At 51.0% G+C, this 25,236-nt stretch overlaps 2 protein-coding genes and 1 pseudogene across 4 annotated transcripts; 2 read left to right on the plus strand and 1 right to left on the minus strand.

The window, feature by feature from the left end:
- The first annotated feature begins 104 nt into the window (after positions 1–104).
- PHKG1 (phosphorylase kinase catalytic subunit gamma 1) lies at positions 105–20,575 on the plus strand. Its single transcript, XM_022588173.2, has 10 exons — positions 105–2,479; positions 4,674–4,765; positions 5,286–5,464; positions 5,897–5,951; positions 8,377–8,442; positions 8,721–8,884; positions 9,267–9,357; positions 9,501–9,654; positions 9,802–9,927; positions 10,304–20,575. Exons 2-10 carry the CDS (start codon positions 4,683–4,685, stop codon positions 10,547–10,549), a joined length of 1,164 nt encoding a protein of 387 aa, XP_022443881.1. The 5' UTR covers positions 105–2,479; positions 4,674–4,682; the 3' UTR covers positions 10,550–20,575.
- Positions 2,476–4,683, plus strand: LOC149747394 (uncharacterized; annotated as a pseudogene).
- Positions 11,534–25,184, minus strand: SUMF2 (sulfatase modifying factor 2). Of its 3 annotated transcripts, XM_022588176.2 has the most exons (9): positions 24,072–25,184; positions 21,082–21,238; positions 17,787–17,901; positions 17,309–17,353; positions 16,796–16,946; positions 15,518–15,573; positions 13,294–13,378; positions 12,982–13,126; positions 11,534–11,731 (listed from the first exon to the last, which is right to left on the minus strand). In XM_022588176.2, the coding sequence occupies exons 1-9, from the start codon at positions 24,214–24,216 to the stop codon at positions 11,647–11,649; spliced, it is 984 nt and encodes a 327-aa protein (XP_022443884.1). In that variant the 5' UTR covers positions 24,217–25,184; the 3' UTR covers positions 11,534–11,646. The 3 variants fall into 3 exon arrangements, with proteins under 3 accessions (XP_022443884.1, XP_022443888.1, XP_022443887.1); XM_022588179.3 differs by lacking the exon at positions 12,982–13,126 and having other exon boundaries at positions 11,577–11,731; XM_022588180.3 differs by lacking the exons at positions 15,518–15,573; positions 16,796–16,946.
- Between the last annotated feature and the right edge of the window lie 52 nt (positions 25,185–25,236).

Consider the following 25,236-nt stretch of genomic DNA (forward strand, 5'->3'; position numbering starts at 1 on the left):
GTATAAGGTTATAAATCACACGTGGTATACACATGCTGAACAGAATGCATTTTGCAGAAGAACACAGTTGTCTCTACATGTCTTTATGTGTATCTAGTCTGTAGTCTCTGGATATTAAAGTAGTGGCCGCCTGGGGGATCTGGCAGAGCTTCCTGAGGAGCTTTGGTAGAGAAATAGTTATGTAAGGAGTAGCTCCCTAGCAAGCGTGCTGCTCATTAAAAAGATTCCAGGTGCTACAGGCCTTTGGAGCCAATGTGCAGTAAACTGAGCAGTAATGAAACTAAAATACTAACTGTTGTGATCAGGTGAATGATACAGGAAATGTGGGAGCAGACCCATTACATGTGTGGGCTCCCTGTGGCCAGGTCAGCACTACACGTCATTGTTAACCTAGATTATCCAATTTATTGGTTGGAGATGAAAATTCATTCTCTTAATATAGGCAGTTTCCCTGCAGATGTTTTTATTCTACTTAAGGCATTGTAGCTTTCTCTTCCTGAAAGACTCAAGTTGCCCTCTCCAAGCTGTCTTAAGTCCATGTTGGACTCAATTTGGGGGGCATCATTTTTTTTTTTAAATGAACCCAGCTCCGTCCCTCACAAAGAGCTCAAAATTTCATTTACTTCTGGGAGTTGACCTCCAGTCTCCATTATGCTCTGCAGTTTTCCTACTTTCAAATATACCTTTCAGAGTTTCCATTATCTGATTTTTTTTTTTCCTCTCTGTTACTGCAAGGTAAGTGAAGTGCTGTTGAGTAAGTGAATTATTCAGTTGTTACCTCGTCCTCAGCGGTGTTCTTAGAGTGCTCCATTCTGTACCTAATCATTCACTTCCTGAAAGAGGCCAAGACTACCTTGCTCAAGGACCTAAAGGACCAGACAGTTCACTACTGGCCAGTCCCCCAGCATATTCCCTCCTGGGTTCATCATTGGGCTCTTGCCCATTTTCCTAAAGGCTCAGGACTTCTGAGTTCATAGTGTTAACGCCCCTTATGTCCAAGGCGTGATGCTCTATGGTGGGTACCAAAATATGGTTGAATCACTGAATCAAAGGAAAATGAACCACTGACAATAAAATGCAAGAGTCTGGCTGACCTGGCCTGCCTCTGGTGGGAGCCATGGCTACACAGAGAAGGTCACAGGGAATAATCCACCAGGTGTATTGGCCTTTTTGCCCTAAAGTCAGAAGGGATTTTTGTCATGTATTGAAAGTGTAAGCCAGCAGGCGTCTGCAGCTTAGAATCGGGGAAAAAGGCTTATTGACAGTAAGTAAAAGGAGAATTCAGTGTTTTCATCTTTGGAACCAGATGTTGCATCTCGATAAGCTGGAGGCCTTTAAGGATAGGGACAAAGTCATTTACCAACTCCTATAACAGTTCAGCAAAGTATTTCCCCAGAGTGGAAGAGATGGCGAGCGTGATACAATGGAAAGAGCACGTGAGCCTACATCGGAGGTTCACCTAGGCCCTCCTACTCACCTCATCGAGCAAGTCACGTTCTCTCTAAAGTTGGCTTAATACCAGAGTTTTGGGGGCCCAATGAGAGTGCATATGAAGTGCATTGTAAAATGCTCATTAAATGGGTTTTTGTGGGCTCAGCACCTGTATGAAGCAGTGTATTACCCCTTTCTTCGTTTGGTATATTAGAAGAACCAGGGGTTTGAAGAACAGGTAGCTTTAGAATGAGGGTGAGCATTTTAAAAGTGTCTGCTTGTGTGCCAGCATGTTGCATACATTATTTCCAGCTCTGTCAGCCTCTTAAGCTAGACTCACACCGATGAGGACCCTCACCCAAACAGCCTAAAGTCACACACGGTTAGAGCCCGTGTGCTTTTCCTGGCACATGGAACTCCTCTCATTCATTAGAAACTGCAGGCTGAAGTTAAGGATGAAATGGAGGCAGATCAGAGATGGAGTCTCCCTAGCCTTTGAGGTCTGCATTGGGTCAGGCAGCCACGCAAGCCGTAGCTGAGTGGGTCCCTGTAGCAGCCGGGGCTGCAGGGTGGGCACACCGGTGTGCTGGGGTGTCTCCAGGGCTCTGCTCTCAGCACACACAGGAATGGCTCCCAGAGAAGCCAGCGTGTTCCCAGCAAGCTGGCTTTATCTCCTCTAAGCCTGGAGGTTGAGTGAGCTCCACAGGGAAGATGGGTCACCTTGTGCTGTCCTGCCTGCTCCCAGGCCACCGGAGCTTCCCTCACCCTCCACCAGAGGTCACCCCTGCGGAGCCTTGGCCCCGACTCGTGCACTGTCACGCTGAGCCTTGGCCTGCACCCCAGCTTTGCAGCTGGGATTTATTTTTGGCACATCAGCCTTCCGTCCTCAAGTAGCAAAGCCTGAAGGAAGAGCAGCAAGATATCCTGTTCTGGCCACAAGCGTCGGCTCGGGACACGCTTCAGCCCTCTGTTGTCCCCTGTCCCCAGGGGGCTCCTGGACCTTTGGGATTCCTGTCACGTTCATTCCAGGGCCTGCGAGGACATAGAGGTGAGTAGCTGTGTGGGGAGCGGGAGAGGCTGTGGCGTAGGGAAGACAGAACCCCCCACACCCCTTAGACCCACCTCTCCCTGCTTCTGAAGGCACGTGGGCCCAGAAGCATGGCAGCACTGATTCTCTAAGTTTCAGGGAGGGATGTCATGTTCCAAAAAGGACCAGGCTACCTACTCCTGTTTGGGGACCCTTTCCAAAGGCATCTTCGGTAAGGCATGGGGAATGCAGGCAGGGGCAGTGGACAGAGGCGCGAAGTTGGCCCCAGGTTAGGCCTAGAGTAAGGGGATGAGGCAAGATAGACCTCCGCCACCCACCCCAGGAGAGGGAGTGCTGCTGGGGCTCAGTGGGGCCGGTTGTGCCAGGGAACGGGCCCCGACGGGACGGCATCCCGGGCTGGGTCCACATACACCGTCTGTGCAGGGAGGGCTGCAGGAAGGGAGAGACCTTTCCTTACCCAGCTTTGGGAGGTGGGGGGAGGAGGGGGAACAGATGCCCCTCGTGGGAACTTTAAACGGCTTACCAGGAATTGGGCTCGTTTTTATGGGGAACAGACACTCCAGTGCTCAGCTGGGGTTGCTGATGGGGGTGGAGCAGAGACAGCTCCAGAGCCTGCTGCTGGCAGAGGAGACTTGTTATTCTAATCCTTCCTCTGGGAACCAGGCACCCGGCAGTGGGGACACCAGCCTTCCTGGAACAGCCAGCCTGTCCTGAGGCAGCCAGGGCTGCTGCTTGGCTGGTCAGCAAATGGGCCTCTTTGACAGGCCAGACCTTCCTGGACCCAGAAAAGGCAGTGGAAATGGGACCAGAGGCATCTTTGGCCCTGCTGAGAGGCAGCTCGTGCCCATTTTCTATCTGCCCCTCTTCCTGTTGGTACAGCATTTTCTCCAGTCCTCAAATCCTCCGTGTGAGGTAGGAGTTCCGTACCCAGTGGCCTCTATGTTCCTGAAGCAAAGCCAGCCAGCTCCTCTGGGTCTAGGCCTGAGTGTCCTGGCTCCGTTCTGCCCCACACTGCAGCAGGACCACTCAGGGCTCATTGGCCATCGTTAGGTAGGACACAGGGCATTCTGAGGACATGGCCATCCTGCTGGCAGGAACCTGGACCAAAGGGACACCTCCAGCCATTATATCTACAGAGCAGCACCTGTGACACACCTGCACTGGGCACAGTGGGGAGGGATGGTTGGGATGATCTAGAGATGAAAGAACAAGTGATACCAGAGGCTGGGGCCAGGACTCACCCATCAAACTCTGCCTCCCTCAGAGCACCTGACACAGTGCTTCTCAGAGTATGAAAGGAAGAAAGGAAGGAGGAAGGAAGGAGGGAAGGAGGGAGGGAGGACGGAAGGAAGGAAGGAAGGAAGGAAGGGTGAAGGAGGGACAGTGATCACAAAAACTAAGGGCAGAATGGGTGAGGAAGCAGCAATGGGAAGCACAGCAAGGCTGTCGCAGAAGGAGGGGTGTTTTCTGGGTAGGACAGTTACAAGTGGGGGAGATAAGGAGAGGTTATGGGAGCAGCATATTTGAAAATGAAACCATGAAGCTTCTCACCTTTTCCAGAAGTGCAGAGAGCAGGCCGAGGAAAAGCAGGACCAGCTGCGTCGGCCCAAAGAGGAAAAGAAAGAGGACTTTAATTTGTCCTTTGCAGAGTTTCTCGGTGGTGCTTTCTAAACTCAAGCGTGTGCTGGCCCTGTCAGAACTAACCTTGCAGCCTGGTGGCCCGATTCCTGCCTCGAGCCTGGGCTTGGGCCTGGCTGCCCATCTGTTGCTCCTACCAGGGAGCAACAACTAACAACGAGAACATGCCGGGAGCCACCTGGTCACCTGGGGTCACGGGAGCTTACAGCCAGTGGGGAGAAGCAAGTTGGGCTCTTTCCAAAGCTTTTTTAAAAATTCATAAATATTTATTTTGAATACTCACAAGAGGCCAGACCGATGCCAGGAAATACACAGACGAGGGAGAGGGACTTCCCTGGCGGTCCAGCGGTTAAGACTCCGCACTTCCAGTGCAGGGGGCACGGATTCGATCCCTGGTTCTGCTGGGTGCTTGGTTACCAGAGGAAGGAACTAAGATCCCACATGCTGTGCAGTGCAGCCAAAAAAAAAAAAAAAAGGGAGAAACGGTTTCAGCCCTCAAAGAGCACATCCACCAGGTCAGGAAGGCCGACCGCTTCTTTCTGTTCCCCTCTTTAAGGAGCTGAACATGACCCAGTACAAGACACTGCCGGACTCCCATTCCGCAGAGAGCTTCTATGAGAACTACGAGACCAAGGAGATCCTGGGCAGGTAAGGCCCGGACCTTCCCCATGAAATTCTGTCCTGGGCTCCGGCCGGCACTGCGGGCGGGATCAGTCTCTGCTTGACCCTGAGCACTGACCCCATTTCCATCCTGAAAGCACTGTCCACTTGGAGAAACTCTCAGTTCGGGGTCCTGCCCTCCTGCACCAGGATGGAGGAAGCGGGTATAAGAGCACCCAGATTAGAGACCTCTCCCAGCCAAGAGCTCCCCCAGCTTGGGGCCAGGGTCAGGAATCAGGTGTCAGAGAGAAGCTTATGGCCCTGAGAGGGTACAGCTTCTTCCTCCGTGCCGAGAAAGAGCACTGAACTAGGAGCTAGGAGGGCCCACAGCAGGCTTCTTCCTCTTGGGCTCCAGGCAAATCGCCCTCTCTGTGCCTTCTTCATCCTACCATCCCCCAAAGCTCACAGGGAGTTGGGGGACAAGGCAGGACATATCTGCTGCAGCCTGGATCTGGGCCTCCCCCTGGGGTGAGGGGCCCCGGGGATGATCTGTCCTCTGCACCCCCAGGGGAGCGAGCAGCGTTGTCAGGCGCTGCATCCACAAGCCCACACGCCAGGAGTACGCTGTGAAGATCATCGACGTCACGGGTGGGGGCAGCTTCAGCTCTGAGGAGGTGCAGGAGCTGCGACAGGCCACGCAGAAGGAGGTGGACATCCTGCGCAAGGTCTCAGGACACCCCAACATCAGTGAGTGAGGGCCCCGAGCCGCGGCGTGGTGCCCTGCCATGGGTGTGCTCTGATAACCCAAGCCGGGGAGTGTGGCCCCAGTGCAGCGAGCCAGAAGCACCAGAGTGTCTCCTGCACCCCGAGGCCCTGAAAGCCTAGTGCCCAGAGGCTTGAGGCTCCCGGCTCCACCCTCACTGCTCTCGGGAGTCAGCTCTAAGCCCCCTCTTCCAGCCCCACAGAAGGGGTGACAGGCAGGGCTGGGTGCAGGTGCGGGAATGGGAGTGTGAAGTCCCTGGGTGCCCCCTCCCCTGGTGTGCCTCCTTTGAACACCATCGCGATACCCCTTCCAGCTTGAGTCCGGCCACAGCGGCCTTAGTCCCCTTGCCCCCGCCCTCCACTGCCCCCGCCTGGGTTCCTCTGTTGCCTGAGACAAGCGAGCCATTTCCATTTCAGTACAGCTGAAGGACACTTATGAGACCAACACTTTCTTCTTCTTGGTGTTTGATCTGTAAGTACCCAGGCCTGGGGCCTATTGGAGAGGCTTCTATTGTAGTCCCCCACCCAGGGCTTCCTGGAGACGAGCAGCCAGCCCCTTACACCGTGGATGCCAAATAAGGTCACAGACGCTTTAGGCAGACCAGCCCCTGGAGTCAGGCTGCCAGGTTTTAAATCCTGGGTCCATCACTTATGGGCTGGATGATTTCTGTCAGTATCAGCTTACCCATCGGTATTGCAGGAGTAATAATGGCACAGTGACTGGCACAATGTAAATGCTAATAATTATGAACTACCATGATGATGACCATGGTGGTCATTCAACTTATTCTAGACGTTGAGGATATGCAATCCTACTTCATGCACTAATTTTCACAGGGCGTGAACAGAAAGCAATCAAGTCATAAAACACACACAGAGTTATACATATACACATATACGTAAAGCTGAGCGGGGGTCAGAGGGAGTGGGCAGGGAATGCTCTCCAGGAGGTGACCTGAGCAGAGACCTGGATGAAGGAGACCTCTAGCAGAGGGAACAGCCAGAGCAGGGGCCCTGCTGGGTGGGCTTGGCATGTTTGAGGCTCGGCAAGCAAGTCAGGATGGGGGAGTGGAGCAAGCCTGTGGCGATGGCAGGAGGCAAGGTCGGTCAGTACCAAAAAGCAGATTATGCAGGCATTTTGGAGGTAAGAATTTTGGAGGGCCGAGAGCAGGAGGGTGATGTGATCTGACTTACTTTTATAAAGGGTCCCACTGACTGTAAGGGGCAAGGGTGGAAAGGAGGAAGCCAGCGATATGGGGGCAAGAGGCCCACCAGGGAGACAGGTGGTAGAGATTGTATTTGGGATGTGGTTCAAAGATTGACATCATCGTCGTTGTCGTCAGCAGGAGCATCAGCGGCAACGTGTCACTATTCCCCTGCTTGTGCACCAACAGGGCTATTGAGATGAGCTCCTTGTCACAGGGCCCTCTGCCCCCAGGGACCAGTGGGCCTTTTAGCTGGGAGAGCTTCTGTTTTCTCAGGAAAGGAAAAACGATACTGTCCATCTCCCCAGGCTCCAAGCATCAAATTCGAACAACACAAAGTGCTCTGTGAACCGTGCACTCAGACTTCTTACCATTGTTACTGGAAAAGGTTCCCAAGGAAGGGAACTCTCCAGCTCCCATGCCCCCGCTCCGTTGGAGTCCTCACTAAAGAACACACACCTCTGTTGCACGAATCATTGTTGGAGAGCTGTCTTGACTTCTCCATACATAACTGCTAATTTAGGGACTAGCTTTGAGAAAATTATTCAAGCAGATTTTGTATTGCTGGAACGCTTCATCTTGTAGCCATACCGAACACGTGCAGTGTTAAGTTTTTCTTGGAGACACAATTTAACTTGGCCTGTGTGTACAGTTCCACCACCAGCTCCAGGAAGGCAGGAGCCTGCTGGTGGGCCTTGCCGGGGTCCCAGTGTTGACTGATAAATCTTTTTGCTGCTGCTGCTATTAGTGAGTTCTCCTAGCGTGTTTAAAATGGAATTAAAGTGATCAAAACTGGAGGCACACACTGCCTTTTGGGGACACAGTACCAATCGTGTATGAAACAAGGCTCACTTCTGTAATTTCTGGGTTGCTCCTCAAACAGAACTCAACTCCCCGCCCCACCAGTTAAGTTCAAGGATTTTCTTGCCTCCCTCAGATACTGGCCAGAATTCTTCCCTTGGGCCCTGCTTTTCCTGGAGGGGCAGGCAGGATGCACCTTTCCTATTTAACCAAAGGAGACTTTCCTAGGACCCCTCCAGACTCGCCCAGCTCTAGCTGTCTCAACTCCGTTCGGTGGCACTGTCCCGTAGAGCCCTTGGGGGCAGCTCAAATGTCTCTAACCTTTGAAGAAGTTGCTTGGGGAAGCTATTTTTAATGCTGCCCCAAATTGCCCTTCAGGGTATAACTAGATGATTCTAGCAGAAACCTCTTTCTAGATCATCCCAAGTGAGAAAATGGAACCGCAATTCTTAATCCTAAGAAATCCTAAAATGGGTAAAACTGCTCTTCCATCACTACTGTTGCTTCTCTTTGTTCCTGGGAAAAATCAGGATACTCCTGTCCTTCTGATCTGGGTCTGGGGCCTTGTGCCAGTGGCTCAAGTTCCCTCTCTCCCCTCCCAACCCTGATTTTGACCCTGATGGATCCCAGTCCATGCTGTCACTCCCACACATGGGGGGACCTTCGCACTGGTGCCATCTGCCAGCCCCCAGTCTCCCTTGTTCTTCTTTCAACCTTCCGAGACAGCCTCTCCACTCACTTCCCTAGCTCCTCCCCACAGACCTTGGTCCTTTGTGGGGAGCAGCCCACTTTGCCCCTGGAGGTGTTAGGGTGGGAAACAGTTTTCTGGGAGCAGGGTAAGGAGGGGGTAGCCTTGGGGCACATCCAGCTACAAACCCTCTGTCCCCACAGGATGAAGAGAGGGGAGCTCTTTGATTACCTCACTGAGAAGGTCACCCTGAGTGAGAAGGAAACCAGGTGAGGGTCCACTTGCCCCTCTCCCTACTTCCGGCCTGAGTCCCTTGCTTAGGCACCGAGGTCTTGGAGGAGGCGTGGCATGCACCCGTCTGGGTCGGCAGTGTGCTCCGCTGGCTTTGGTGGCCTCCTTTCCTCCTTGACTCAGCCAAGGTAGGCCTGGCCTGTCTTGAGTCCTCCCTCACTCGCAGCCCAGCTGGCTTATGGGCTTTGGTGTCCCTGCCTGTTACCTGACCCTGCAGAGTAGCAGATGAAAGTGACCTGTTCCTGTCCCACCCCAGAAAGATCATGAGAGCCCTGCTGGAGGTGATCTTCACCTTGCACAAACTCAACATCGTGCACCGGGATCTGAAACCTGAGAACATCCTCTTGGATGATGACATGAATATCAAGCTCACAGACTTTGGCTTTTCCTGCCAGCTGAAGCCAGGAGAGAAGCTGCGAGGTCCGGTAACATGGCCTTGGCCCATGTCAGGGGCTCAGGCTCTCTCCTCAGCTCCCCTAGGAACAGAGATTGCCTGGGTTTCCCCCACAAAGTAAAAATCCTACCATTTCAGGGCTGGGTGTTTCTTCCCCGGACTGGGCTGAGCCAGGTTCCCACTGCCTGCATTCCAGGCCAGGATAGCTAGAAGTGACCAGGCCACTGACGGTGCCCTATCGGGTGGCCACAGGACCCAGCACCCTGGCCCTGCCCTTGGCCCTGGGCCAGGCCCATGTTCAGAGAGTCCCAGCCCAGCCACCACTTCGGTTCCTTCTCCGTTGTCTCTTTGGGCTTTCCTCTTCCAAGTGCCTCTGCTGACCTCTTTTTATGGAAACTGTCCCTGCAGAGGTCTGTGGGACCCCCAGTTACCTGGCCCCTGAGATCATTGAGTGCTCCATGGATGATGACCACCCTGGCTATGGGAAGGAGGTGGACATGTGAGTGTGTCGGGGGGAGGGAGGTGACCTGTAGGGACAGGGATGCCCCCGTGGCCGGGAGCCCCTGGCTGGGGAGGAGGGCACGGTGGGAGCTACAGCTGGCCCGCCTGCCTTCCTCCCCGCTGCCCGCTGCCCGCTGCCAGGTGGAGCGCGGGGGTCATCATGTACACGCTGCTGGCCGGCTCCCCGCCCTTCTGGCACCGCAAGCAGTTGCTGATGTTGAGGATGGTCATGAGCGGCAACTACCAGTTTGGCTCACCAGAATGGGATGATTACTCGGACACTGTGAAGGACTTGGTGAGAGGAAAGGCCTCCTGGCTCGGGGGTCAGGCGAGGGGCACATACAGTGGGGAGAGGGGAGTGTACCGTGCATGCCACGGGTTGGAGGCCCTGCCAGGAGGGACCCCCCCCATAGACGTCTTCCGTTCTGTCTCGTTCTCTCAGGTCTCCCGCTTCTTGGTGGTGAGCCCCAAAGGCCGCTGTTCGGCAGAAGAGGCCTTAGCGCATCCCTTCTTCCAGCAGTACACGGTGGAGGAAGTGCGTCACTTCAGCCCCCGGGGGAAGTTCAAGGTACTTAAACTCGCCTGCCACTCAGGGCCCCGGGGTAGGTGCCACAGGCCCCTGAAGTCCAAGCTCCAGGTGCCCTTCTTGGGGACTCCTTACGCCCACGGGGTTTCCAGAGCGCCCGCCCTTCTCCTCCCGCCCAGCCCTGTGATGGTTGCAGCTCAACTTCTGGCTTCTGGCTCCGACAGCCTTAAGCCCTGCGCCTGCTGGTCGGGTGGGAATGGGGGTAACGGGGAATGGGGGTAACAGGCAGGAACGCTAGGACAGGCCCAGCGGAAACCACACAAGCCTTCGTGGCAAACAAGCTCAGGGCCTGCCGTCACGGACCGGCAAGGAAACAGGCCGTGGGGCGGGTCCAGCTCTCAGGCCAGGCCCTCCGCAGGTGATCGCCCTGACGGTGCTGGCTTCCGTGCGGATCTACTACCAGTACCGCCGGGTGAAGCCCGTGACCCGGGAGATCGTGATCCGAGACCCCTATGCCCTCCGGCCCCTGCGGCGACTCATCGACGCCTACGCTTTCCGGATCTATGGCCACTGGGTGAAGAAGGGGCAGCAGCAGAACCGGGCGGCGCTCTTCGAGAACACTCCCAAGGCTGTGCTCCTCTCCCTGGCTGAGGAGGTCTACTGACGGGCAGGCCGGCAGGCCAGGTGGGACGGGGGTCAGGCCGGGAGGAGAAGCCACCGATATGGAGGGCACAGGAGTGACAGCGGGTGCAGGCCTCTGTCCAGAGGGGGCACTTGGCCCCAGCCACTCTCCCCTCTTGGAGGCGTCACGCGGTGGTCAGTGCAGTTGGAGCCAGGCCCACGGAATGGGGGACCAGCTGTGGTCCAGAACCAGAAGCACCCTGCCTCTCCACGGCCCAGCTATACCACCATGTCCGCTTGTCCTCACGGGAGTCCCACAGTTACTGACACTCGGTGCACCGCCTTTAGGGTCCCAGGGTGAGGATGAAAGAGAACAGTCTGAGAATCGCAATCACAGGAGATTTTACTGACCTCACAAAGTCCAGTGACAGCACGGGAGCAGGTTCTTCTCTGGGGCCATGTTTTTAGAGGCACAGGGCAGCCCTTACATAATTAATAATAGAAAGGGAAGCTTCTGCTGTTTGTGGAGTATTATTCACTCTGTACCTCCCATGATACACAGTTGTGCCTGGCAAATCCGTCGTTCTCCTAGACCCTTTAAGACTGACAGTGTGCTTTAAAGAGCTCACAGAACTGCATTTCACATACGGTGGAAACTAGGTTCCCTCGGAGGTGCATGAAACCCCACAAATAAGGCAAATGAAGGAATCATTTTCCTTCTACAGCAACTTGCTGGGAAAACAAGGAGACCTGGGGAAATTCTGCCTTGAGCAAACAATGTCAGGTCCCCGGGTCAGACAGCGAGAAAGTTGGAGGGAGCAGATTTAAAATATTTTCACAAACTGCCTTTCAGAGCACTGCGCCCCAACTGTTTTGAGTATGTGGCCCCCATACGGTCAGTATTTGACCTCTAAGAGAAACATCCGGCTCCTGGGCACAATCAGTAAGTTGGGCCCCTTCTCCAAGAGACAGCGGTGCCCCTCCGCGGAGGTCAGGGTCCTTTCCAGCCCCGGGGGAGAGGTGTCTGCCACAGGGGAGGGGGGAGGGGATGGACGCAGTCCCGAGTTTGGCTGTGTTTGGCATGTGGCCAGGGAGTGCCACGGGTGCCACGGGGGACTCTCCTCATCTCTGTGTGGCTGCTCACAGCTCCCCAGGTGGTCGGCCTGCACTGGAAGCACAGCGGAAGCCTAGGTTGTCTGAGGCTGAATCTGGAGTATTGCCCATTCTGCCACCAGAGAAGGGGAGAGAGAATGGACATTTGTTGAGAAAGGGACCCAGGGCCTTACCCAACTCTCCTGCTCCAGCTCCCAGGGCCTGCTGTGGTCTGGGGCGCCTGGGGACTGGTGGGGGGGGGGGCATACACAGTCTGGTGTGTGAGGGTAGGGCCTGAGGGTGTGCAATTCCTGGGGGAAAGGGGTAAGAAGGGACCTTGGGTGGAGGAAGTGAGGGTGGTCCTGAGAGACTGAACTGGAAGGAAGGAAAGGCCACAAGTAATAACTTCGACTGTCGGTAGTTTAGAATAACTCAGCCAAAAAAAACCTGTCGGCAAGAAGTGAGACTATCATAGCACCAATCGGTACCTCCCACTTTCCAGAGAAGTTTCACACGTATTCCTTCATTTGCCATTTCCCTTACTGCTCTGGAAGGTGTGTTTTGTTCACCATCTCACAGACCCAGAGTCAGACACTAGAAAGATTTAAATGTCTTGCCCAAGGCCAACCACTGCTTTAGTGGCACAACAGAATCAGTGGCAAACCCAGTTTCCTGGTCCCCAGGCCAATACTTTCTCCACTACTTTGTCCTAAAGAAAAAGGTGAGGAAAATCCAGGGGCTCAATGTATCAAAGAAACGCCTGCAAACCTGACACCCTGAGGCCACAGGAACGGTAGCTTCTCGACAGTCCTTCCGGAACCCAGGAGCAGGAGGAGTTGCAGGGAGATTAACCAAAATAAATCCACAGATGAACAAGGTGGAAGGTCCTAGAAGGGGACTTGGGAGCCGGGGACTCCACCATTCAGGTGCCACCACTAGCCATCTGTGTGAAATGAGCAGGCTCCAGGACCTCCCTGAGCCTAGTTTTTCTTGATTGTAAGACAAAACGGTTGTAGAAAATGACTTTTCATGTGCACACTCGTTGGAAGAGTCAATATTTCCATGACCCCTGGCCATGACCTATCGATGTGGCCATTCCACTTCCCTCTCTCTGCAAGCCTAGCTCGGAGGACAAGAGGGGAAACCACATAATTAAGATGCTGGACACAGAGTCTGCCTTGGGGCTGACAGCTGGCAGGAAAAGGCACCAGCAGTCCCGGGCTCTTGGCTTTCTATGGCAAGTGTGGCTTGCTTCCTCTTCTGTACCCACAGCCCCCAGTGGAGGGGGAGGCACGGCAGCGGCGGCCACGCCAGATCTGGTGCCACCTGTGCTCTGGCAGACCAGGACCCAGACCCTCAGCCCCCAGCTACCAAGCCCCTCACCTGGTGGTGACCCGGGCCCGGTGATTGGCAGAGCCGTCTGCCGTGTCGATCCAGGATGCCCCCCGGAGGACACGCATGTCCTGGTCGGCAGGCTGGTATGGTGACGCTGTCCACTCCCACACGTTGCCCACGAGGTCAAAGAGCCCTGAAGCACAGTGGTGGGTCTGGCCCAGGCTGGGGAGCGCCACCCGATGGCCCTGGGGAGCTAACGCTTCCCCGTGCTGCTTCTCTCCACCTCACTTTTCAGGCAGGACCATCCCACCAGCCGAGCTGTGAACGCTGACATGACAGCAACCCGACAAGCAGTCTTACCGTAGTTGTTCTGTGGGGGGAAAGCGTTCACCGGGGAGACTCCGTGGAAGCCATCCTCAGCCTTGTCGCCCTTGGGGAACTTCCCCTGAGGGAGGGAGAAATCTAGGCTCAATGATTTACCATCCCATCCCAAGGCAGCTGCTCCCACCTGCCCAGAGGAGTTTAAACCAAGGCCATCTTGCGGTATCCTCTGCGGTAGGGGAAGGGCACGGGGCAGTGACCCGAGGTTCCCACCCTGAGCTTCCTAACCAGCTGCCTCGTGTCCTCTACTATGACCTCCTGGCTGGATTAGGAAATGTGTCGTTTCCCCTGTGTCCACACCAGCCTGCCCCACTCCCACTTTCTCGACTTCCTCCCCATGTGCCTTGAGAAGAAAGGCTCTGCCTCCCCTCCTCCTTGACCGGCACCCGTCTCCTCAGGAACGAGACGCTCATCCTGTACTTCCCTGTACCATCGCTTTCCCTTCTGTCACCTCATCTGCTCTGACCCTGCCTTCCTCACCTCCTGCTGTTTACTGCCAACATTCTGGAAAAATAACCTGTATTTGCTGACGCATTTTGTTCAACTTATTCATTCTGCTTCTCATTGAAATTGGAGTTCAGCTGCCCCTGCTCTATGGGGGCTGATCTTATGAAAGGGAAGATGAAGGGGCTACAATTTACTCATCGCCAACTATGTGCTAGGGCTGCTACATCTATGTCTTTAATCCTGACCAGGTTGTGAGGCAAGTATTTTCTCCCTTTAAAAAGCTAGCAACTGGGACTTCCCTGGTGGTGTAGTGGTTAAGAATCCACCTGCCGATGCAGGGGACACGGGTTCGAGACCTGGTCCGGGAAGATCTCACATGCCACGGGGCAGCTAAGCCTGTGTGTCACAACTACTGAGTCTGCACTCTAGAGCCCACAAACCACAACTACTGAGCCCATGTGCCACAACTACTGAAGCCTGCACTCCTAGAGCCCATGCACCACAACGAGAAGCCACCGCAATGAGAAGCCCGCGCACTGCAACGATGACCCAACACAGCCAAAAAAAAAAAAAGCTAGCAACTGAGACTCAAAACAGTTAATTTAACAAAGATCCCATGGTGAATAAGTCAGATAAGACTTTTTGCAAAGCTCTGATCCCAAGATCATCTAAAAGGTCAGTCTACCCCTGAGGCCCTTTTCAAGGCTTCACCCTAAAATGCTGGTGCTGGGCTCCCCTCATGCTTCAGAGTCCCCTTGGGGGATGTCATTCCTGCCTACAGTGTACGCTGTTGACTCCAAACCAGTTGCTCTGACCCAGACTTCTGTCCTAAGCTCCAAACTCATACTTTCAACCTCTTACTGAGCATATCCATGACCCAAAGGCAGCTTAAGCTAGGCTGATCCTAAACTGATGAAGTTCTATCCCTCTGACCCCCAACATGCATATTATCTATTCTGGATAATGGTCACACCAGCACCCTCTTGCCCAAGCTTGGATTCATGCTTGAGTCCTTCTCTCTTCCACTCCTCCACGTTTGGCGAAGTACCAAACCCTGTCTCTCCTCTCAGGCAGGCGTCTCCCACCTGGCTTCCTCTCGATTTCACTTCCACTTCATGCAAGTGTTCACATCCCTGGGCCATGGCCGCAGCCTCGGATTCAGAGACCTCCTGCAGCTCTACTTCATTTGATCCCACACAAATTTTCAACAATCAGCATCCCCCAAATCAAAATGATGTTGTCGCTCCCGTTTCAAGACCTCTGTCGGCTCCCCACTGCCTGGAGGGTAAAATCTAAAACCACATCTTGGCACCCCTGGTCCTTCATAATCTGCCTCCAATCCACTGCCTACTTCATCTCCTATACCTCCTGTTTCCCTGTGCGCTAGCCTCTCCGAGTCTGGCATGTCTCTGAACACACAGCACCCTTTCCTTATCCACTGCTGACATGCATGTTGTTTCCTCCACTTTTCTCATGGCAAACTCCGGTTCAATCAGCTCAAATGGCATGTTCACGGTGAAGTCACGCCCTGCTCTTGCAGCACAAGAGAGCACACTCCCAGCGCACCCCCAGCACACGCCGCACATCTTCACTCTACAGCCCCACCACGTTGTCTTCTGCTTTACCCCTTTACCAGCTTTCAGTTCCATTACAACACGAAGGCCTCTGAGTCCCACAGCCTAACACAGTGTCTAGCCCACAGCAGGTCTCAATCAACACTCTGAGAAGGGACAGGAGTGAGGAACGTGTGTCTTACCTGCCACAGGTTGGTGCGGTTTGGCTGGAACTCGTTTCCCCAGGGGTAAACCTGACCTGCCAGGAGGGCAAGGAGACAGCGGAGGAGGGAGAGGTGAGGAGTTGGGGAAGAAGGGAAAGGTCGAGAGAGCGAGGCAGCCGAAAGGAGGTGAGGAAGTCATGAGGACAGAAGAAATAGACGACTGACTTTTACTTCCCACGCCCCTCCCTTCCACTCACAGCATTGCACTCGGAGGCCCTGGCTTCTGATTTGCTCCAGGACGGGACAATTCTAGGTGTGGTTCTGACCAATGCCATTCTGCAAACTATCTGTTACCAGCTCATGCTGGGATAAGTACAGAAATTGAGAGTAAGCACTGAGAAACTTGTTCTTTAGACTTAGACTGGATAAGTGAACAAGCAACCTCATTTATCACATTGATAACTTTGACTATGGGTATAGCCAGTGTTCATTCAAAGACTGTGTAGAGGTGTTGAATATGGGAAATTGCTATTTCGCTCTAACTTTCTGTTTAGCTAGGATTGCAAACTAACAAAGTTATAAGCAAATAGCAGTGTTATATTAATCCCTATACAGCTATGGAAAAGGTATACAGTATAGGTAATCCTTTTCTTTTTCCCTATGCTATGTTGTTCTGATTATACTTATTGAAATGGAACTTGTCTGTAGACTCTCCAATAATTAAAAAAATATATGTCTGTTTTGTTCATTCCATTTTCCAGTTACTAATTTTTACGCTATTTTATGGAAGTATTGGTCTGAGATGGATTAGAAATAACACCAACAACTGGTCTATCACTACACAGTGTAAGAAGCACTGCTCGGGGCTTCCCTGGTGGCGCAGTGGTTAAGAATCCGCCTGCCAATGCAGGGGACACGGGTTCGAGCCCTGGTCCGGGAAGATCCCACATGCCGCGGAGCAACTAAGCCCGTGCGCCACAAAGACTGAGCCTTTACTCTAGAGCCTGTGAGCCAGAACTACTGAGCCCGTGTGCTGCAACTACTGAAGCCCACACGCCTGGAGCCCATGCTCCGCAACAAGAGAAGCCACCGAAATGAGAAACCCACGCACTGCAACGAAGAGTAGCCCCCACTCACTGCAACTAGAGAAAACCTGTGCACAGCAACAAAGACCCAATGCAGCCAAAAATAAATTAAATTAAATTAAATAAAGAAGCACTGCTCTAGGGAGCACAAACCTATCCCACCCTTTAAAGCCCCCCATGCAAGGTAGGATGGGGAGAAAGAATAAAGGGAAATCGCTTGGCATCTCTATACCCTTCAAGCCCCCTCGGGCAGCAAACTCCCACTCTTCTTCAATGGGCAGCCGTTTTCCCCGCCAAGCACAGTAGGCACGGGCATCATTCCAGCTCACGTGTACCACTGGGAGCTCCAGTTTCTCTCGGATGCCAGAGCCGGGACCTGCAGGCTGATAGCCAGGATGAAGTGAGACAAGCTTCTGGGAGCTCGTGGAAGTCTGAGGAAGGCTAGGCTTAGGGTGCCTGAGTTCAGCTTTTACCACAGATGGAGCAAGGAAGTGGGAAGAGAGAGCCTGGTGAGCGAGGAGAGGTCCAGAGTCAGAAAGGACTAAACATGAGACGAAAGGGAGAAATGGGATGGGCCAGGGGTAAAAGGATTCGGGCAGAGAAAACAGGGTGGCTTGGATGCTTCCCTAAAATTTCTCTGTCATCCTTTTAAACTCAGTATTTCTAGATGGGCAAGGGTCTAGGGAAGCCAGGCCTCCCAAGAGTCAACAGGGGGAGAAAACGAAGTAGAGGAACCAACCCTTACCTGCCTCCAGAATGCCCTTTCCACTGGAAGCCACCAGAGGAGAGACTGCAAAAAGGAAGGAACATGACTAAAATGATGCTCTGACCCAGCGAGGGCACCTTCCTGACTGACATCCAGGAGGCAAAGCAGAGACTTCAGGCTGAGACTCAGGTGGTCCAAGTGAGGCTGTGTCCAAAATCTCACCACCCGTATTGGAGGGAGGCTTCTCAAGAGGTTCTCTTGCTGGTCCAGGGAGTATACTGAACGCTGTGTGTGTCTGCATCTTTACAGAGTCTCTCTATACAGAAACCAGCACGGGGTGAACTTCCTGGGAGTGTGTGTTCATCTGACTCTTCCAGGGTGGGTCTCTCTTGCTTCCTCCCTGCCTCTGGTTCTCAGGTTTGATTCTCTACTGTGGCCCAGGGGACCCCAGATCCCACAGGATTCTCTGTCTAGGTCCCACTCCCATCCCCTCAGCTGCAAACCTAGGTTCTCTTACCTGCATTTTCTGGGTTGCTTTGTTTCTAAGCTCATCAGAGACAAGGTCCTCGAAGACAAAGCTCCACCCAAACACCTCAGCCTCTGTCTGGTACTTTTTCTCCCTGACAAACTCCCTGAAAAGAGATGTTTCATATGGTTTACCTAATAGGGTTCTGTGCTCCACCCTCACCCTCTCCTGTTCCAGAAAACCTCATACACCCTTATCCTATTAGTCACACATCACAGAATTTTCATGAACTACAAGGAATTCACCTGAGAGCCTGAGCAGATTTTCTTTTAAAATCTGTTGCTGTGTGTGCAGTTCACAAACAGGAGAATTCACTCTTTTTGGTGTATAGTTTTGTGAGTTGTGACAAAGCACGTAGTCACTATCACAATCAAGATACAGAGCAGTTCCATCAACCACCCCCCCAAATTCCCCTATGCCTCTGCAACCACTGGTCTGTTGTTTCTCTCTATAGTTTTGCCTTTCCCAGAATATACATTCACATAAATTGAATGATACAGTAGTATGTAGTGTGGGGGGTCTGGCTTCTTTCACTTAGCATACTGCTTCCAAGATTCATCCCTGTTCCTTTTTTTTTTTTTTTTGCAGTTTGTTGCCTTTCATTGCTGAGTAGTATTTCATTGGATGTATAGGCCATATTTTGTTTATCCATTCACCAGTTGCAGATCATCTGGGTTACCTCCAGTTTTTGGAGATAATAAAACTGCTGAGAAGATTCAAGGGTAGGAATGGGTCTCTCTTCGGAAAGGTCTTCGTCACATACCTAATGTCACAACAATCACAGGAGGGAGGCAGAACAGGGGTTATTATCTCCCTCTAACAGATGAGGGAGATTGAGTCAAACAAAAATGACTTGCCAAGAGTTTAGAATGGATTTTCATATAGTTTGGTATGGCTGAGCAAATTTCAGCAAGCAGATTTCCAGGGTAAGATGGATTGTTTTCACTGGGCTAAGTGTACTTCATCTGTGCCAGACCCCTTATATGAGAAGACATCGTTCACCCATCAGAGGGACATTGAGAATGGAGGAGGAGATGAGATTTGGTAGCAACAGCTATTTACCAACCTCTGACCACCTGAACGGTTTGAGACTCTTTTACCAGAGAGGCGAAGACAGATTATGGGTTCTAAGCAAAGTTTAGGGGCTTCCTGGAGGTGACATTATATTTTCATAATATAAAAGGTCAATTTAAAATATAAAAGAATGCATCTAGGGCTTCCCTGGTGGCACAGTGGTTAAGAATCTGCCTGCCAATGCAGGGGACACAGGGTTCGAACCCTGGTCTGGGAATTTCCCACATGCCGCAGAGCAACTAAGCCCGTGTGCCACAACTACTGAGCCTGCACGCTAGAGCCCGCAAGCCACAACTACTGAAAACCACGTGCCTAGAGCCTGTGCTCCGCAACAAGAAAAGCCAGCGCAATGAGAAGCCTACGCAATGAAGAGTAGCTCCCGCTGACCACAACTAGAGAAAGTCTACACGCAGCAACAAAGACCCAACACAGTCAAAAATAAATAAATAAAATTAAATTAAAAAAAAAAAGAATGCATCTACCTAGCTAGCTATTTCTGGTTGTCATGATGCGGTGCAAGCCTGATCAGAAGTGATTTCTCCTTTGATTTTAATAACTTTCCTGTTTAAAAATATTGTTTTAAAGCATATATAACATCATATTATAGAAAAACAAGGAAACAGGTAGGTAAAAAGAAAAAAAACTAAAATCATACATTATCACACCCACTAAGATATACCTGTCCATATTCTCTCCCCCTTCACCCCACAGCCAAGGATTTTTAAATAGCTTTCGGAAGGTGCTTCCTGTAATTATTTTCCTTTGGAAGTTACAAAAACATGAGCAGAATCCGTCACCTAATGCCACGTTGAATCTTCCAGGTCTTTCTTAATGCACATACATTCTATACATATAGTTTTAAAAAAATGGGATCATACCCTATTTAGTATTTTGTAACCTACTTTCTTCACTTAACACTTCAGAACTATCTCTTTTTGACAACAGGATTTTTAAGGGCTGCTAAGTAGTCTGTTATATTGATACAATATGTTTAAATGATCCTAAGGTTGTTAACATTTGTTTACAAGATGACATTGTAAATGTATTAGCATTGTATCAATAGCTAAACGTTTTTTAGCTAAATGTTTTTGGACAACTTTTAATTCTTCAAGACAAATCCCTAGAGGTGGAAGCAATGAGTCAAAAGGCCTGAGGAGTATACTGACAATCCTTATGCTTATTTCAGCCTGTGTCTCCTGAATCAAACTTTCCCCAAAACTTTTTATCCTGAAAAGTTTTAGGTCCACAAATGTAACATTTAAGTCATTTCTCACATTTGCTTTATTGTCTTCCCATCCCCTCCTCTTCCTTTCCCTCTCCTCCCTATATACTCCCTCCTCTACCATTTGAAGGTAGTTATAGATATGTCCTGGATCATTTTCTACTTTAACCTACCCAAAACATATCACATTGGGGACACGGATGCAGCTCAACATGGCTTCTTAGATTAAGCTGGAACCAAAATGTTTGATTCTGGAAACAATGCCATTTCCCTAAGTAAATGTAAAGGGAATTTAAGGGACTCTCAGCTACTATGACCCTTCTCCCAATTCCTTCTCCCCTGTTGCAGAGGTTTCTGTTGAGTGTCTGACTTCTGCCCATATTTCTCAGTGCTATGCCCAGTGCGCTGGACAATCCACTGGCTCAAGAGTCTAAGGATCTCAGTTCCAGGCCCAGCTCTGCTACTAACAGAAACTTTGGACTTCAGATATATATATATATATATATATATATATTTTTTTTTTTTTTTTAATTTTGGCTGCGTTGGGTCTTCGTTGCTGCACGCGGGCTTTCTCTAGTTGCGGTGAGCAGGGGCTACTCTTCGTTGTGGTGCACGGGCTTGTCATTGCAGTGGCTTCTCTTTGTTGCGGAGCATGGGCTCTCGGTGTGAGGGCTTAAGTAGTTGTGGCTCGTGGGCTCTAGAGCACAGGCTCAGTAGTTGTGGCGCATGGGCTTAGTTGCTCCGCGGCATGTGGGATCTTCCCAGACCAGGGATCGAAGCCGTGTCCCCTGCATTGGCAGGCAGATTCTTAACCACTGTGCCACTAGGGAAGTCCCTGGACTTCAGATTCTTCATCTTAAAAACATAGATAACACTTATCTCACTGTACCATTGCAAAGATGATATGTGGTAGTGAACAAGCTAATCTCCTTTTAAATATTATGAAGATTAGAATAGCCTTTACTTCTCCTGGAAGAACACTGGATGTACCTGAAGTCTTTGTTGGTGACAGGAAATATGTCGATGGCAAAGGGTTTTACCGTCACCTCCCGGACAGGTCCTTCACCATCTCTGCCATCTGGTGAATTTGTTCCCATCTGGAATCTCCCACCTGGTAGCTGGACCATGTTGGTCATCTGCCCATTCCCTGCAGAGAAAAAAAGAGTCGAATATATATAAAAGAAGTGGCAATATTTGGATCATATGTAAAACTCACAATGCTATAATGAAAAAAACAATGGAAGCTTAAAAAATTTGGCTTTAGGACTTCCCTGGTGGCAAAGTGGTTAAGAATCTGCCTACCATTGCAGGGGACATGGGTTCGAGCCCTGGTCTGGGAAGATCCCACATGCCGCAGAGCAACTAAGCCTGTGTGCCACAACTACTGAGCCTGCACTCTAGAGCCCGCAAGCCACAACTACTGAAGCCCGCACGCCTAGAGCCCGTGCTCCCCAACAAGAGAAGCCACCGCAATGAGAAGCCCGCACACCACAATGAAGAGTAGCCCACGCTTGCTGCAACTACAGAAGGACCGCGTGCAGCAACGAAGACCCAACACAGCCAAAATTAAATAAATAAATAAATTTATTAAAAAAAAATTTTGCCTTTAAATTCTTGTTCTGTCACTTAATTTGCTGGGTGACCTTGGGCAAATTACTTAGTCTGGATTTCAATTTCTTCATCTACAAAATGGGGATAATATCTAACTCAAATGCATGGCTGTATTAAAATAATGTGTGAAATGTTTAGCACATGGTAGGTTTTCTTTCTTGTTTTAAAAAATTAATTTTATTTGTTTGCGCCGGGTCTTACTTGCGGCATGCAAACTCTTAGTTGTGGCATACATGTGGGATCTAGTTCCCTTACCAAGGATCGAACCCAGGCCCCCTGAATTGGGAGCACAGTCTTTTTTTTTTTTTTTAAATTTTATTTATTTATTATTTTTGGCTGCGTTGGGTCTTCGTTGCTGTGCACGGGTTTTCTCTAGTTGCAGTCAGCGGGGGTTACTCTTTGTTGTGGTGTGCAGGCTTCTTATTGCGGTGGCTTCTCTTGTTGCAGAGCACGGGCCCTAGGTGCATGGGCTTCAGTAGTTGCAGCACACAGGCTCAGTAGTTGTGGCTCACAGGCTCCAGAGCGCAGGCTCAGTAGTTGTGGCACACGGGCTTAGTTGCTCCGCGGCATGTGGGATCTTCCCAGACCAGGGCTCGAACCTGTGTCTCCTGCATTGGCAGGCAGATTCTTAACCACTAGGCCACCAGGGAAGTCGCCGGGAGCACAGAGTCTTAACCACTGGACCACCAGGTAAGGCCCAGTAGGTTTTCAACAAATGTTTAGTTCCTTTCCTTACCTCTCTATTCTGCACGACAACCTTTTGTCCCAGCGAGATAAATCTAGACACTATACTCTGAAATACATCTATCAACTTTCTACCCATACTACTGCGCATGTTTCTCTGACTCTTCCTTTTCACTCGTTTGAACTCTTATAAATTCGTAATGATTTTCACCATTATATCATATGCTCCAGAAAGAAAAGAACTACATCTGTTGCCAGTGTATCCTGGGCACCTAGCACAAGTGCACAGTAATTATCATCAAATGACTGAATGAACTGCTTTACACTTCCTGTTTGGATACCTCCAAAAATCATAGAATTAAAAGGATCTTTATTTCAACCCCCTCATATGACAGGAGGAAACCAAAACCCAAAAGGGAAATGACTTAAAGAGCTAGTTTACAGGAGAAACCCGGGTCTCCTTACTTCCAGGTCAGTGCTATTTCCAAAAGGTCACACTTCTCTGGCTTGACATACTATTTTGTTATGTTTCTACCTAACAGTGTCTAAGTACTATAATTTCCCTAAAGGCAGAGTCCTCATCTTTTCATGTTCCCCAGTATCCCATCTTTGGCCCTTTTCTCATTCTCATTCTGACACACTCACACATGATTTCGTCCACTTTAAGGGGGGTGAGGGTTGGAATAAAGAAAGCAGGAAATTCTCAGATTAAAAGGGAGTTATAAAACAACACACAGAGACTTCCCTGGTGGTGCAGTGGTTAAGAATCTGCCTGCCAATGCAGCGGGACAGGTTCGATCCCTGATCTAGGAAGATCTCACATGCCGCATAGCAACCAAGCATGTGCGCCACAACTACTAAACCTGTGCTCCACAGTCCTTGAGCCACAGCCACTAAGCCTGCGTGCCACAACTACTGAAGGCCATGAGCCTAGAGCCTGTGCTCCACAACAAGAGAAGCCACCGCAATAAAAAGCCGGGACACCACAACGAAGAGAGTAGACCCCGGCTCGCCGCAACTAAAGCCCACGCGCAGCAATGAAGACCCAACACAGCCAAAACAAAACACACACACACACACACACACACACACACACTAGCAATATATTAATTTTATTTAGACACTAATTCAACAAGTAAACTATAATTTTAAAACATTTACAGTAGGTGAACTTGAACACTAACTGGATGTTTAATGGTGTTAAGGAGTACGGTTCATGTTTTAGGTGGGAAAGTGAATGATACTTTTTTTCCCGTGACTTCTTGTCTTTTTGGCTATTCAAGTTAAATATTGAGGAATAAAATTGTATCGTGCCTCGATTCACTCCAAAATGAATTTCCCAGGGGAAGGAGAAAGTGGGAAGGGTCCCATGGAAGCAAGATTAAAGCCATAAATTGGCAACCGTTTAAACTAGGCACCGGGTACGTGGTGGACGGGAGAGGATCGTTTTATTCTTTTTTTATGCTCAAAAGATTCCAGAATAAGTTAAAACTATAAAAGAAGCGAGATACACCTCGCCAAGTTGGCCGCCTCTGGGAGGCACCTCCGGCCGCTGCAAGATAGCGCAGGACGCTGGCAGACCGGCCACCGTCTCTTTCCCCGCAGGGGCCGAGCGCCCCACCCTTTTTCTCCTGCCTCCATGGACGAAAGGCGCCAGGGGCAGTTGGGCAGGCCAGCACACTGACCTAGTTCGAGCCACGGGCCGGAGAGGAGGGACAGCAGAGTCAGCAGCGGCGACAGCGTGGCGCCCATGCCGAGAACACGACCCCCGGAGCCCCACGAGGAGACGCGCCACCGTGCGGGTCCGCTGCGCACGCGCGCCGCGCGCATCACGTCGGCGGCCGTGCCCTGCGCACGCGTGCGCACTGCTCCTCTACGCGGCCCCACCTAGAAATTAGTCCTGGGGCCGAAGCTCCAGTGTTGCCGGGCCAGGTAATTAAGAGAAGTCAATTTTCTCGGCGTTGGGGTCGAGAGACCCTGCCATTCCAGAAGCCCCTTCTTCAGCTTGTGAACATTTGGACGGACTGATTTCCTTCCCTTTTGTGCCCTGGAGTACCACCGCAAGATCACAGAAAAGGCTTCAACTTCCAATTTATTGTACGCTCACTGTAGGCAACTGCGAAGTCCTAACGCAATGCTTAGCAACACAACTTCCCTTTCAAGGTCTTCAAATATACCTACTGTATTTTGTAGCAACATGTAGAACAGTAATTTGGGTGAGAAAAATAGGACACTAGAGGGTTTGGGAGGGATATCAGCCTAAGCAAGGTTCCGATGTGCAAAAATACCGTCTTGCCTGAAAATCTCTTACCTCACCTGGTCCTCAGTCACTACGCCTTCAGCCATGTATTTAACCTCTGCCTTTCCTATTTTGCCACTTTAGACTTGCAGCTCTTTCAACTCCCTTGACTCTATCTCCATCTTTCTACTCACTACAATGTAACATTTCTGGGTTAGCAAAGCTACTTCAAAAGCATGAAAAGTCCAATTTATCCAATAGTGTCTTTTACTCAAAAGCAGCTGTCCCCAACCTTTTTGGCACCAGGACTGGTTTCGCAGAAGACAGTTTTTCGAGGGGGGCGGGGATGGTTCAGGAAGTCATGCAAGCGATGGGGAGCAGCAAATGAAGCTTTGCTTGCTTGCTCCCTGCTCACCTGCTGTGCGGCCTGGTTCCTAAACAGTACTGGTCCTCTGCTGTGCGGCCGCTGAACAGTACTGGTCCTCTGCCCAGGGGTTGGGGGGACCCCTGCTCAAAAGGATTTATACTAAGGAAGCAGGAATGCTTTCAAAACCTTAAGTTACTTAAGTCTTATTTATAACTAGCATAAAAATTGAAAACTTAAATGCTTA

Source organism: Delphinapterus leucas, chromosome 15 (genome assembly GCF_059928025.1).
Source record: "Delphinapterus leucas isolate spDelLeu-1000000601 "Yukka" chromosome 15, BTC_Dleu_Yukka2, whole genome shotgun sequence".
Taxonomy (NCBI): Eukaryota; Metazoa; Chordata; class Mammalia; order Artiodactyla; family Monodontidae; genus Delphinapterus; species Delphinapterus leucas.

Excerpts from the sequence above, each read along its gene's own strand:
- PHKG1 (XM_022588173.2), top strand. The coding sequence starts at position 4,683 with ATGACCCAGTACAAGACACTGCCGGACTCCCATTCCGCAGAGAGCTTC. Across the intron at positions 8,885-9,266 it reads GCCAGGAGAGAAGCTGCGAG|AGGTCTGTGGGACCCCCAGT; the intron begins GTCCGGTAACAT and ends CTGTCCCTGCAG. Across the intron at positions 9,928-10,303 it reads GCCCCCGGGGGAAGTTCAAG|GTGATCGCCCTGACGGTGCT; the intron begins GTACTTAAACTC and ends GGCCCTCCGCAG.
- SUMF2 (XM_022588176.2), bottom strand. The coding sequence starts at position 24,216 with ATGCGCGCGGCGCGCGTGCGCAGCGGACCCGCACGGTGGCGCGTCTCC. Across the intron at positions 16,947-17,308 it reads AAAGGGCATTCTGGAGGCAG|CCTGCAGGTCCCGGCTCTGG; the intron begins GTAAGGGTTGGT and ends CCTGGCTATCAG. Across the intron at positions 15,574-16,795 it reads TGCCCGAGGGGGCTTGAAGG|GTCAGGTTTACCCCTGGGGA; the intron begins GTATAGAGATGC and ends CCCTCCTGGCAG.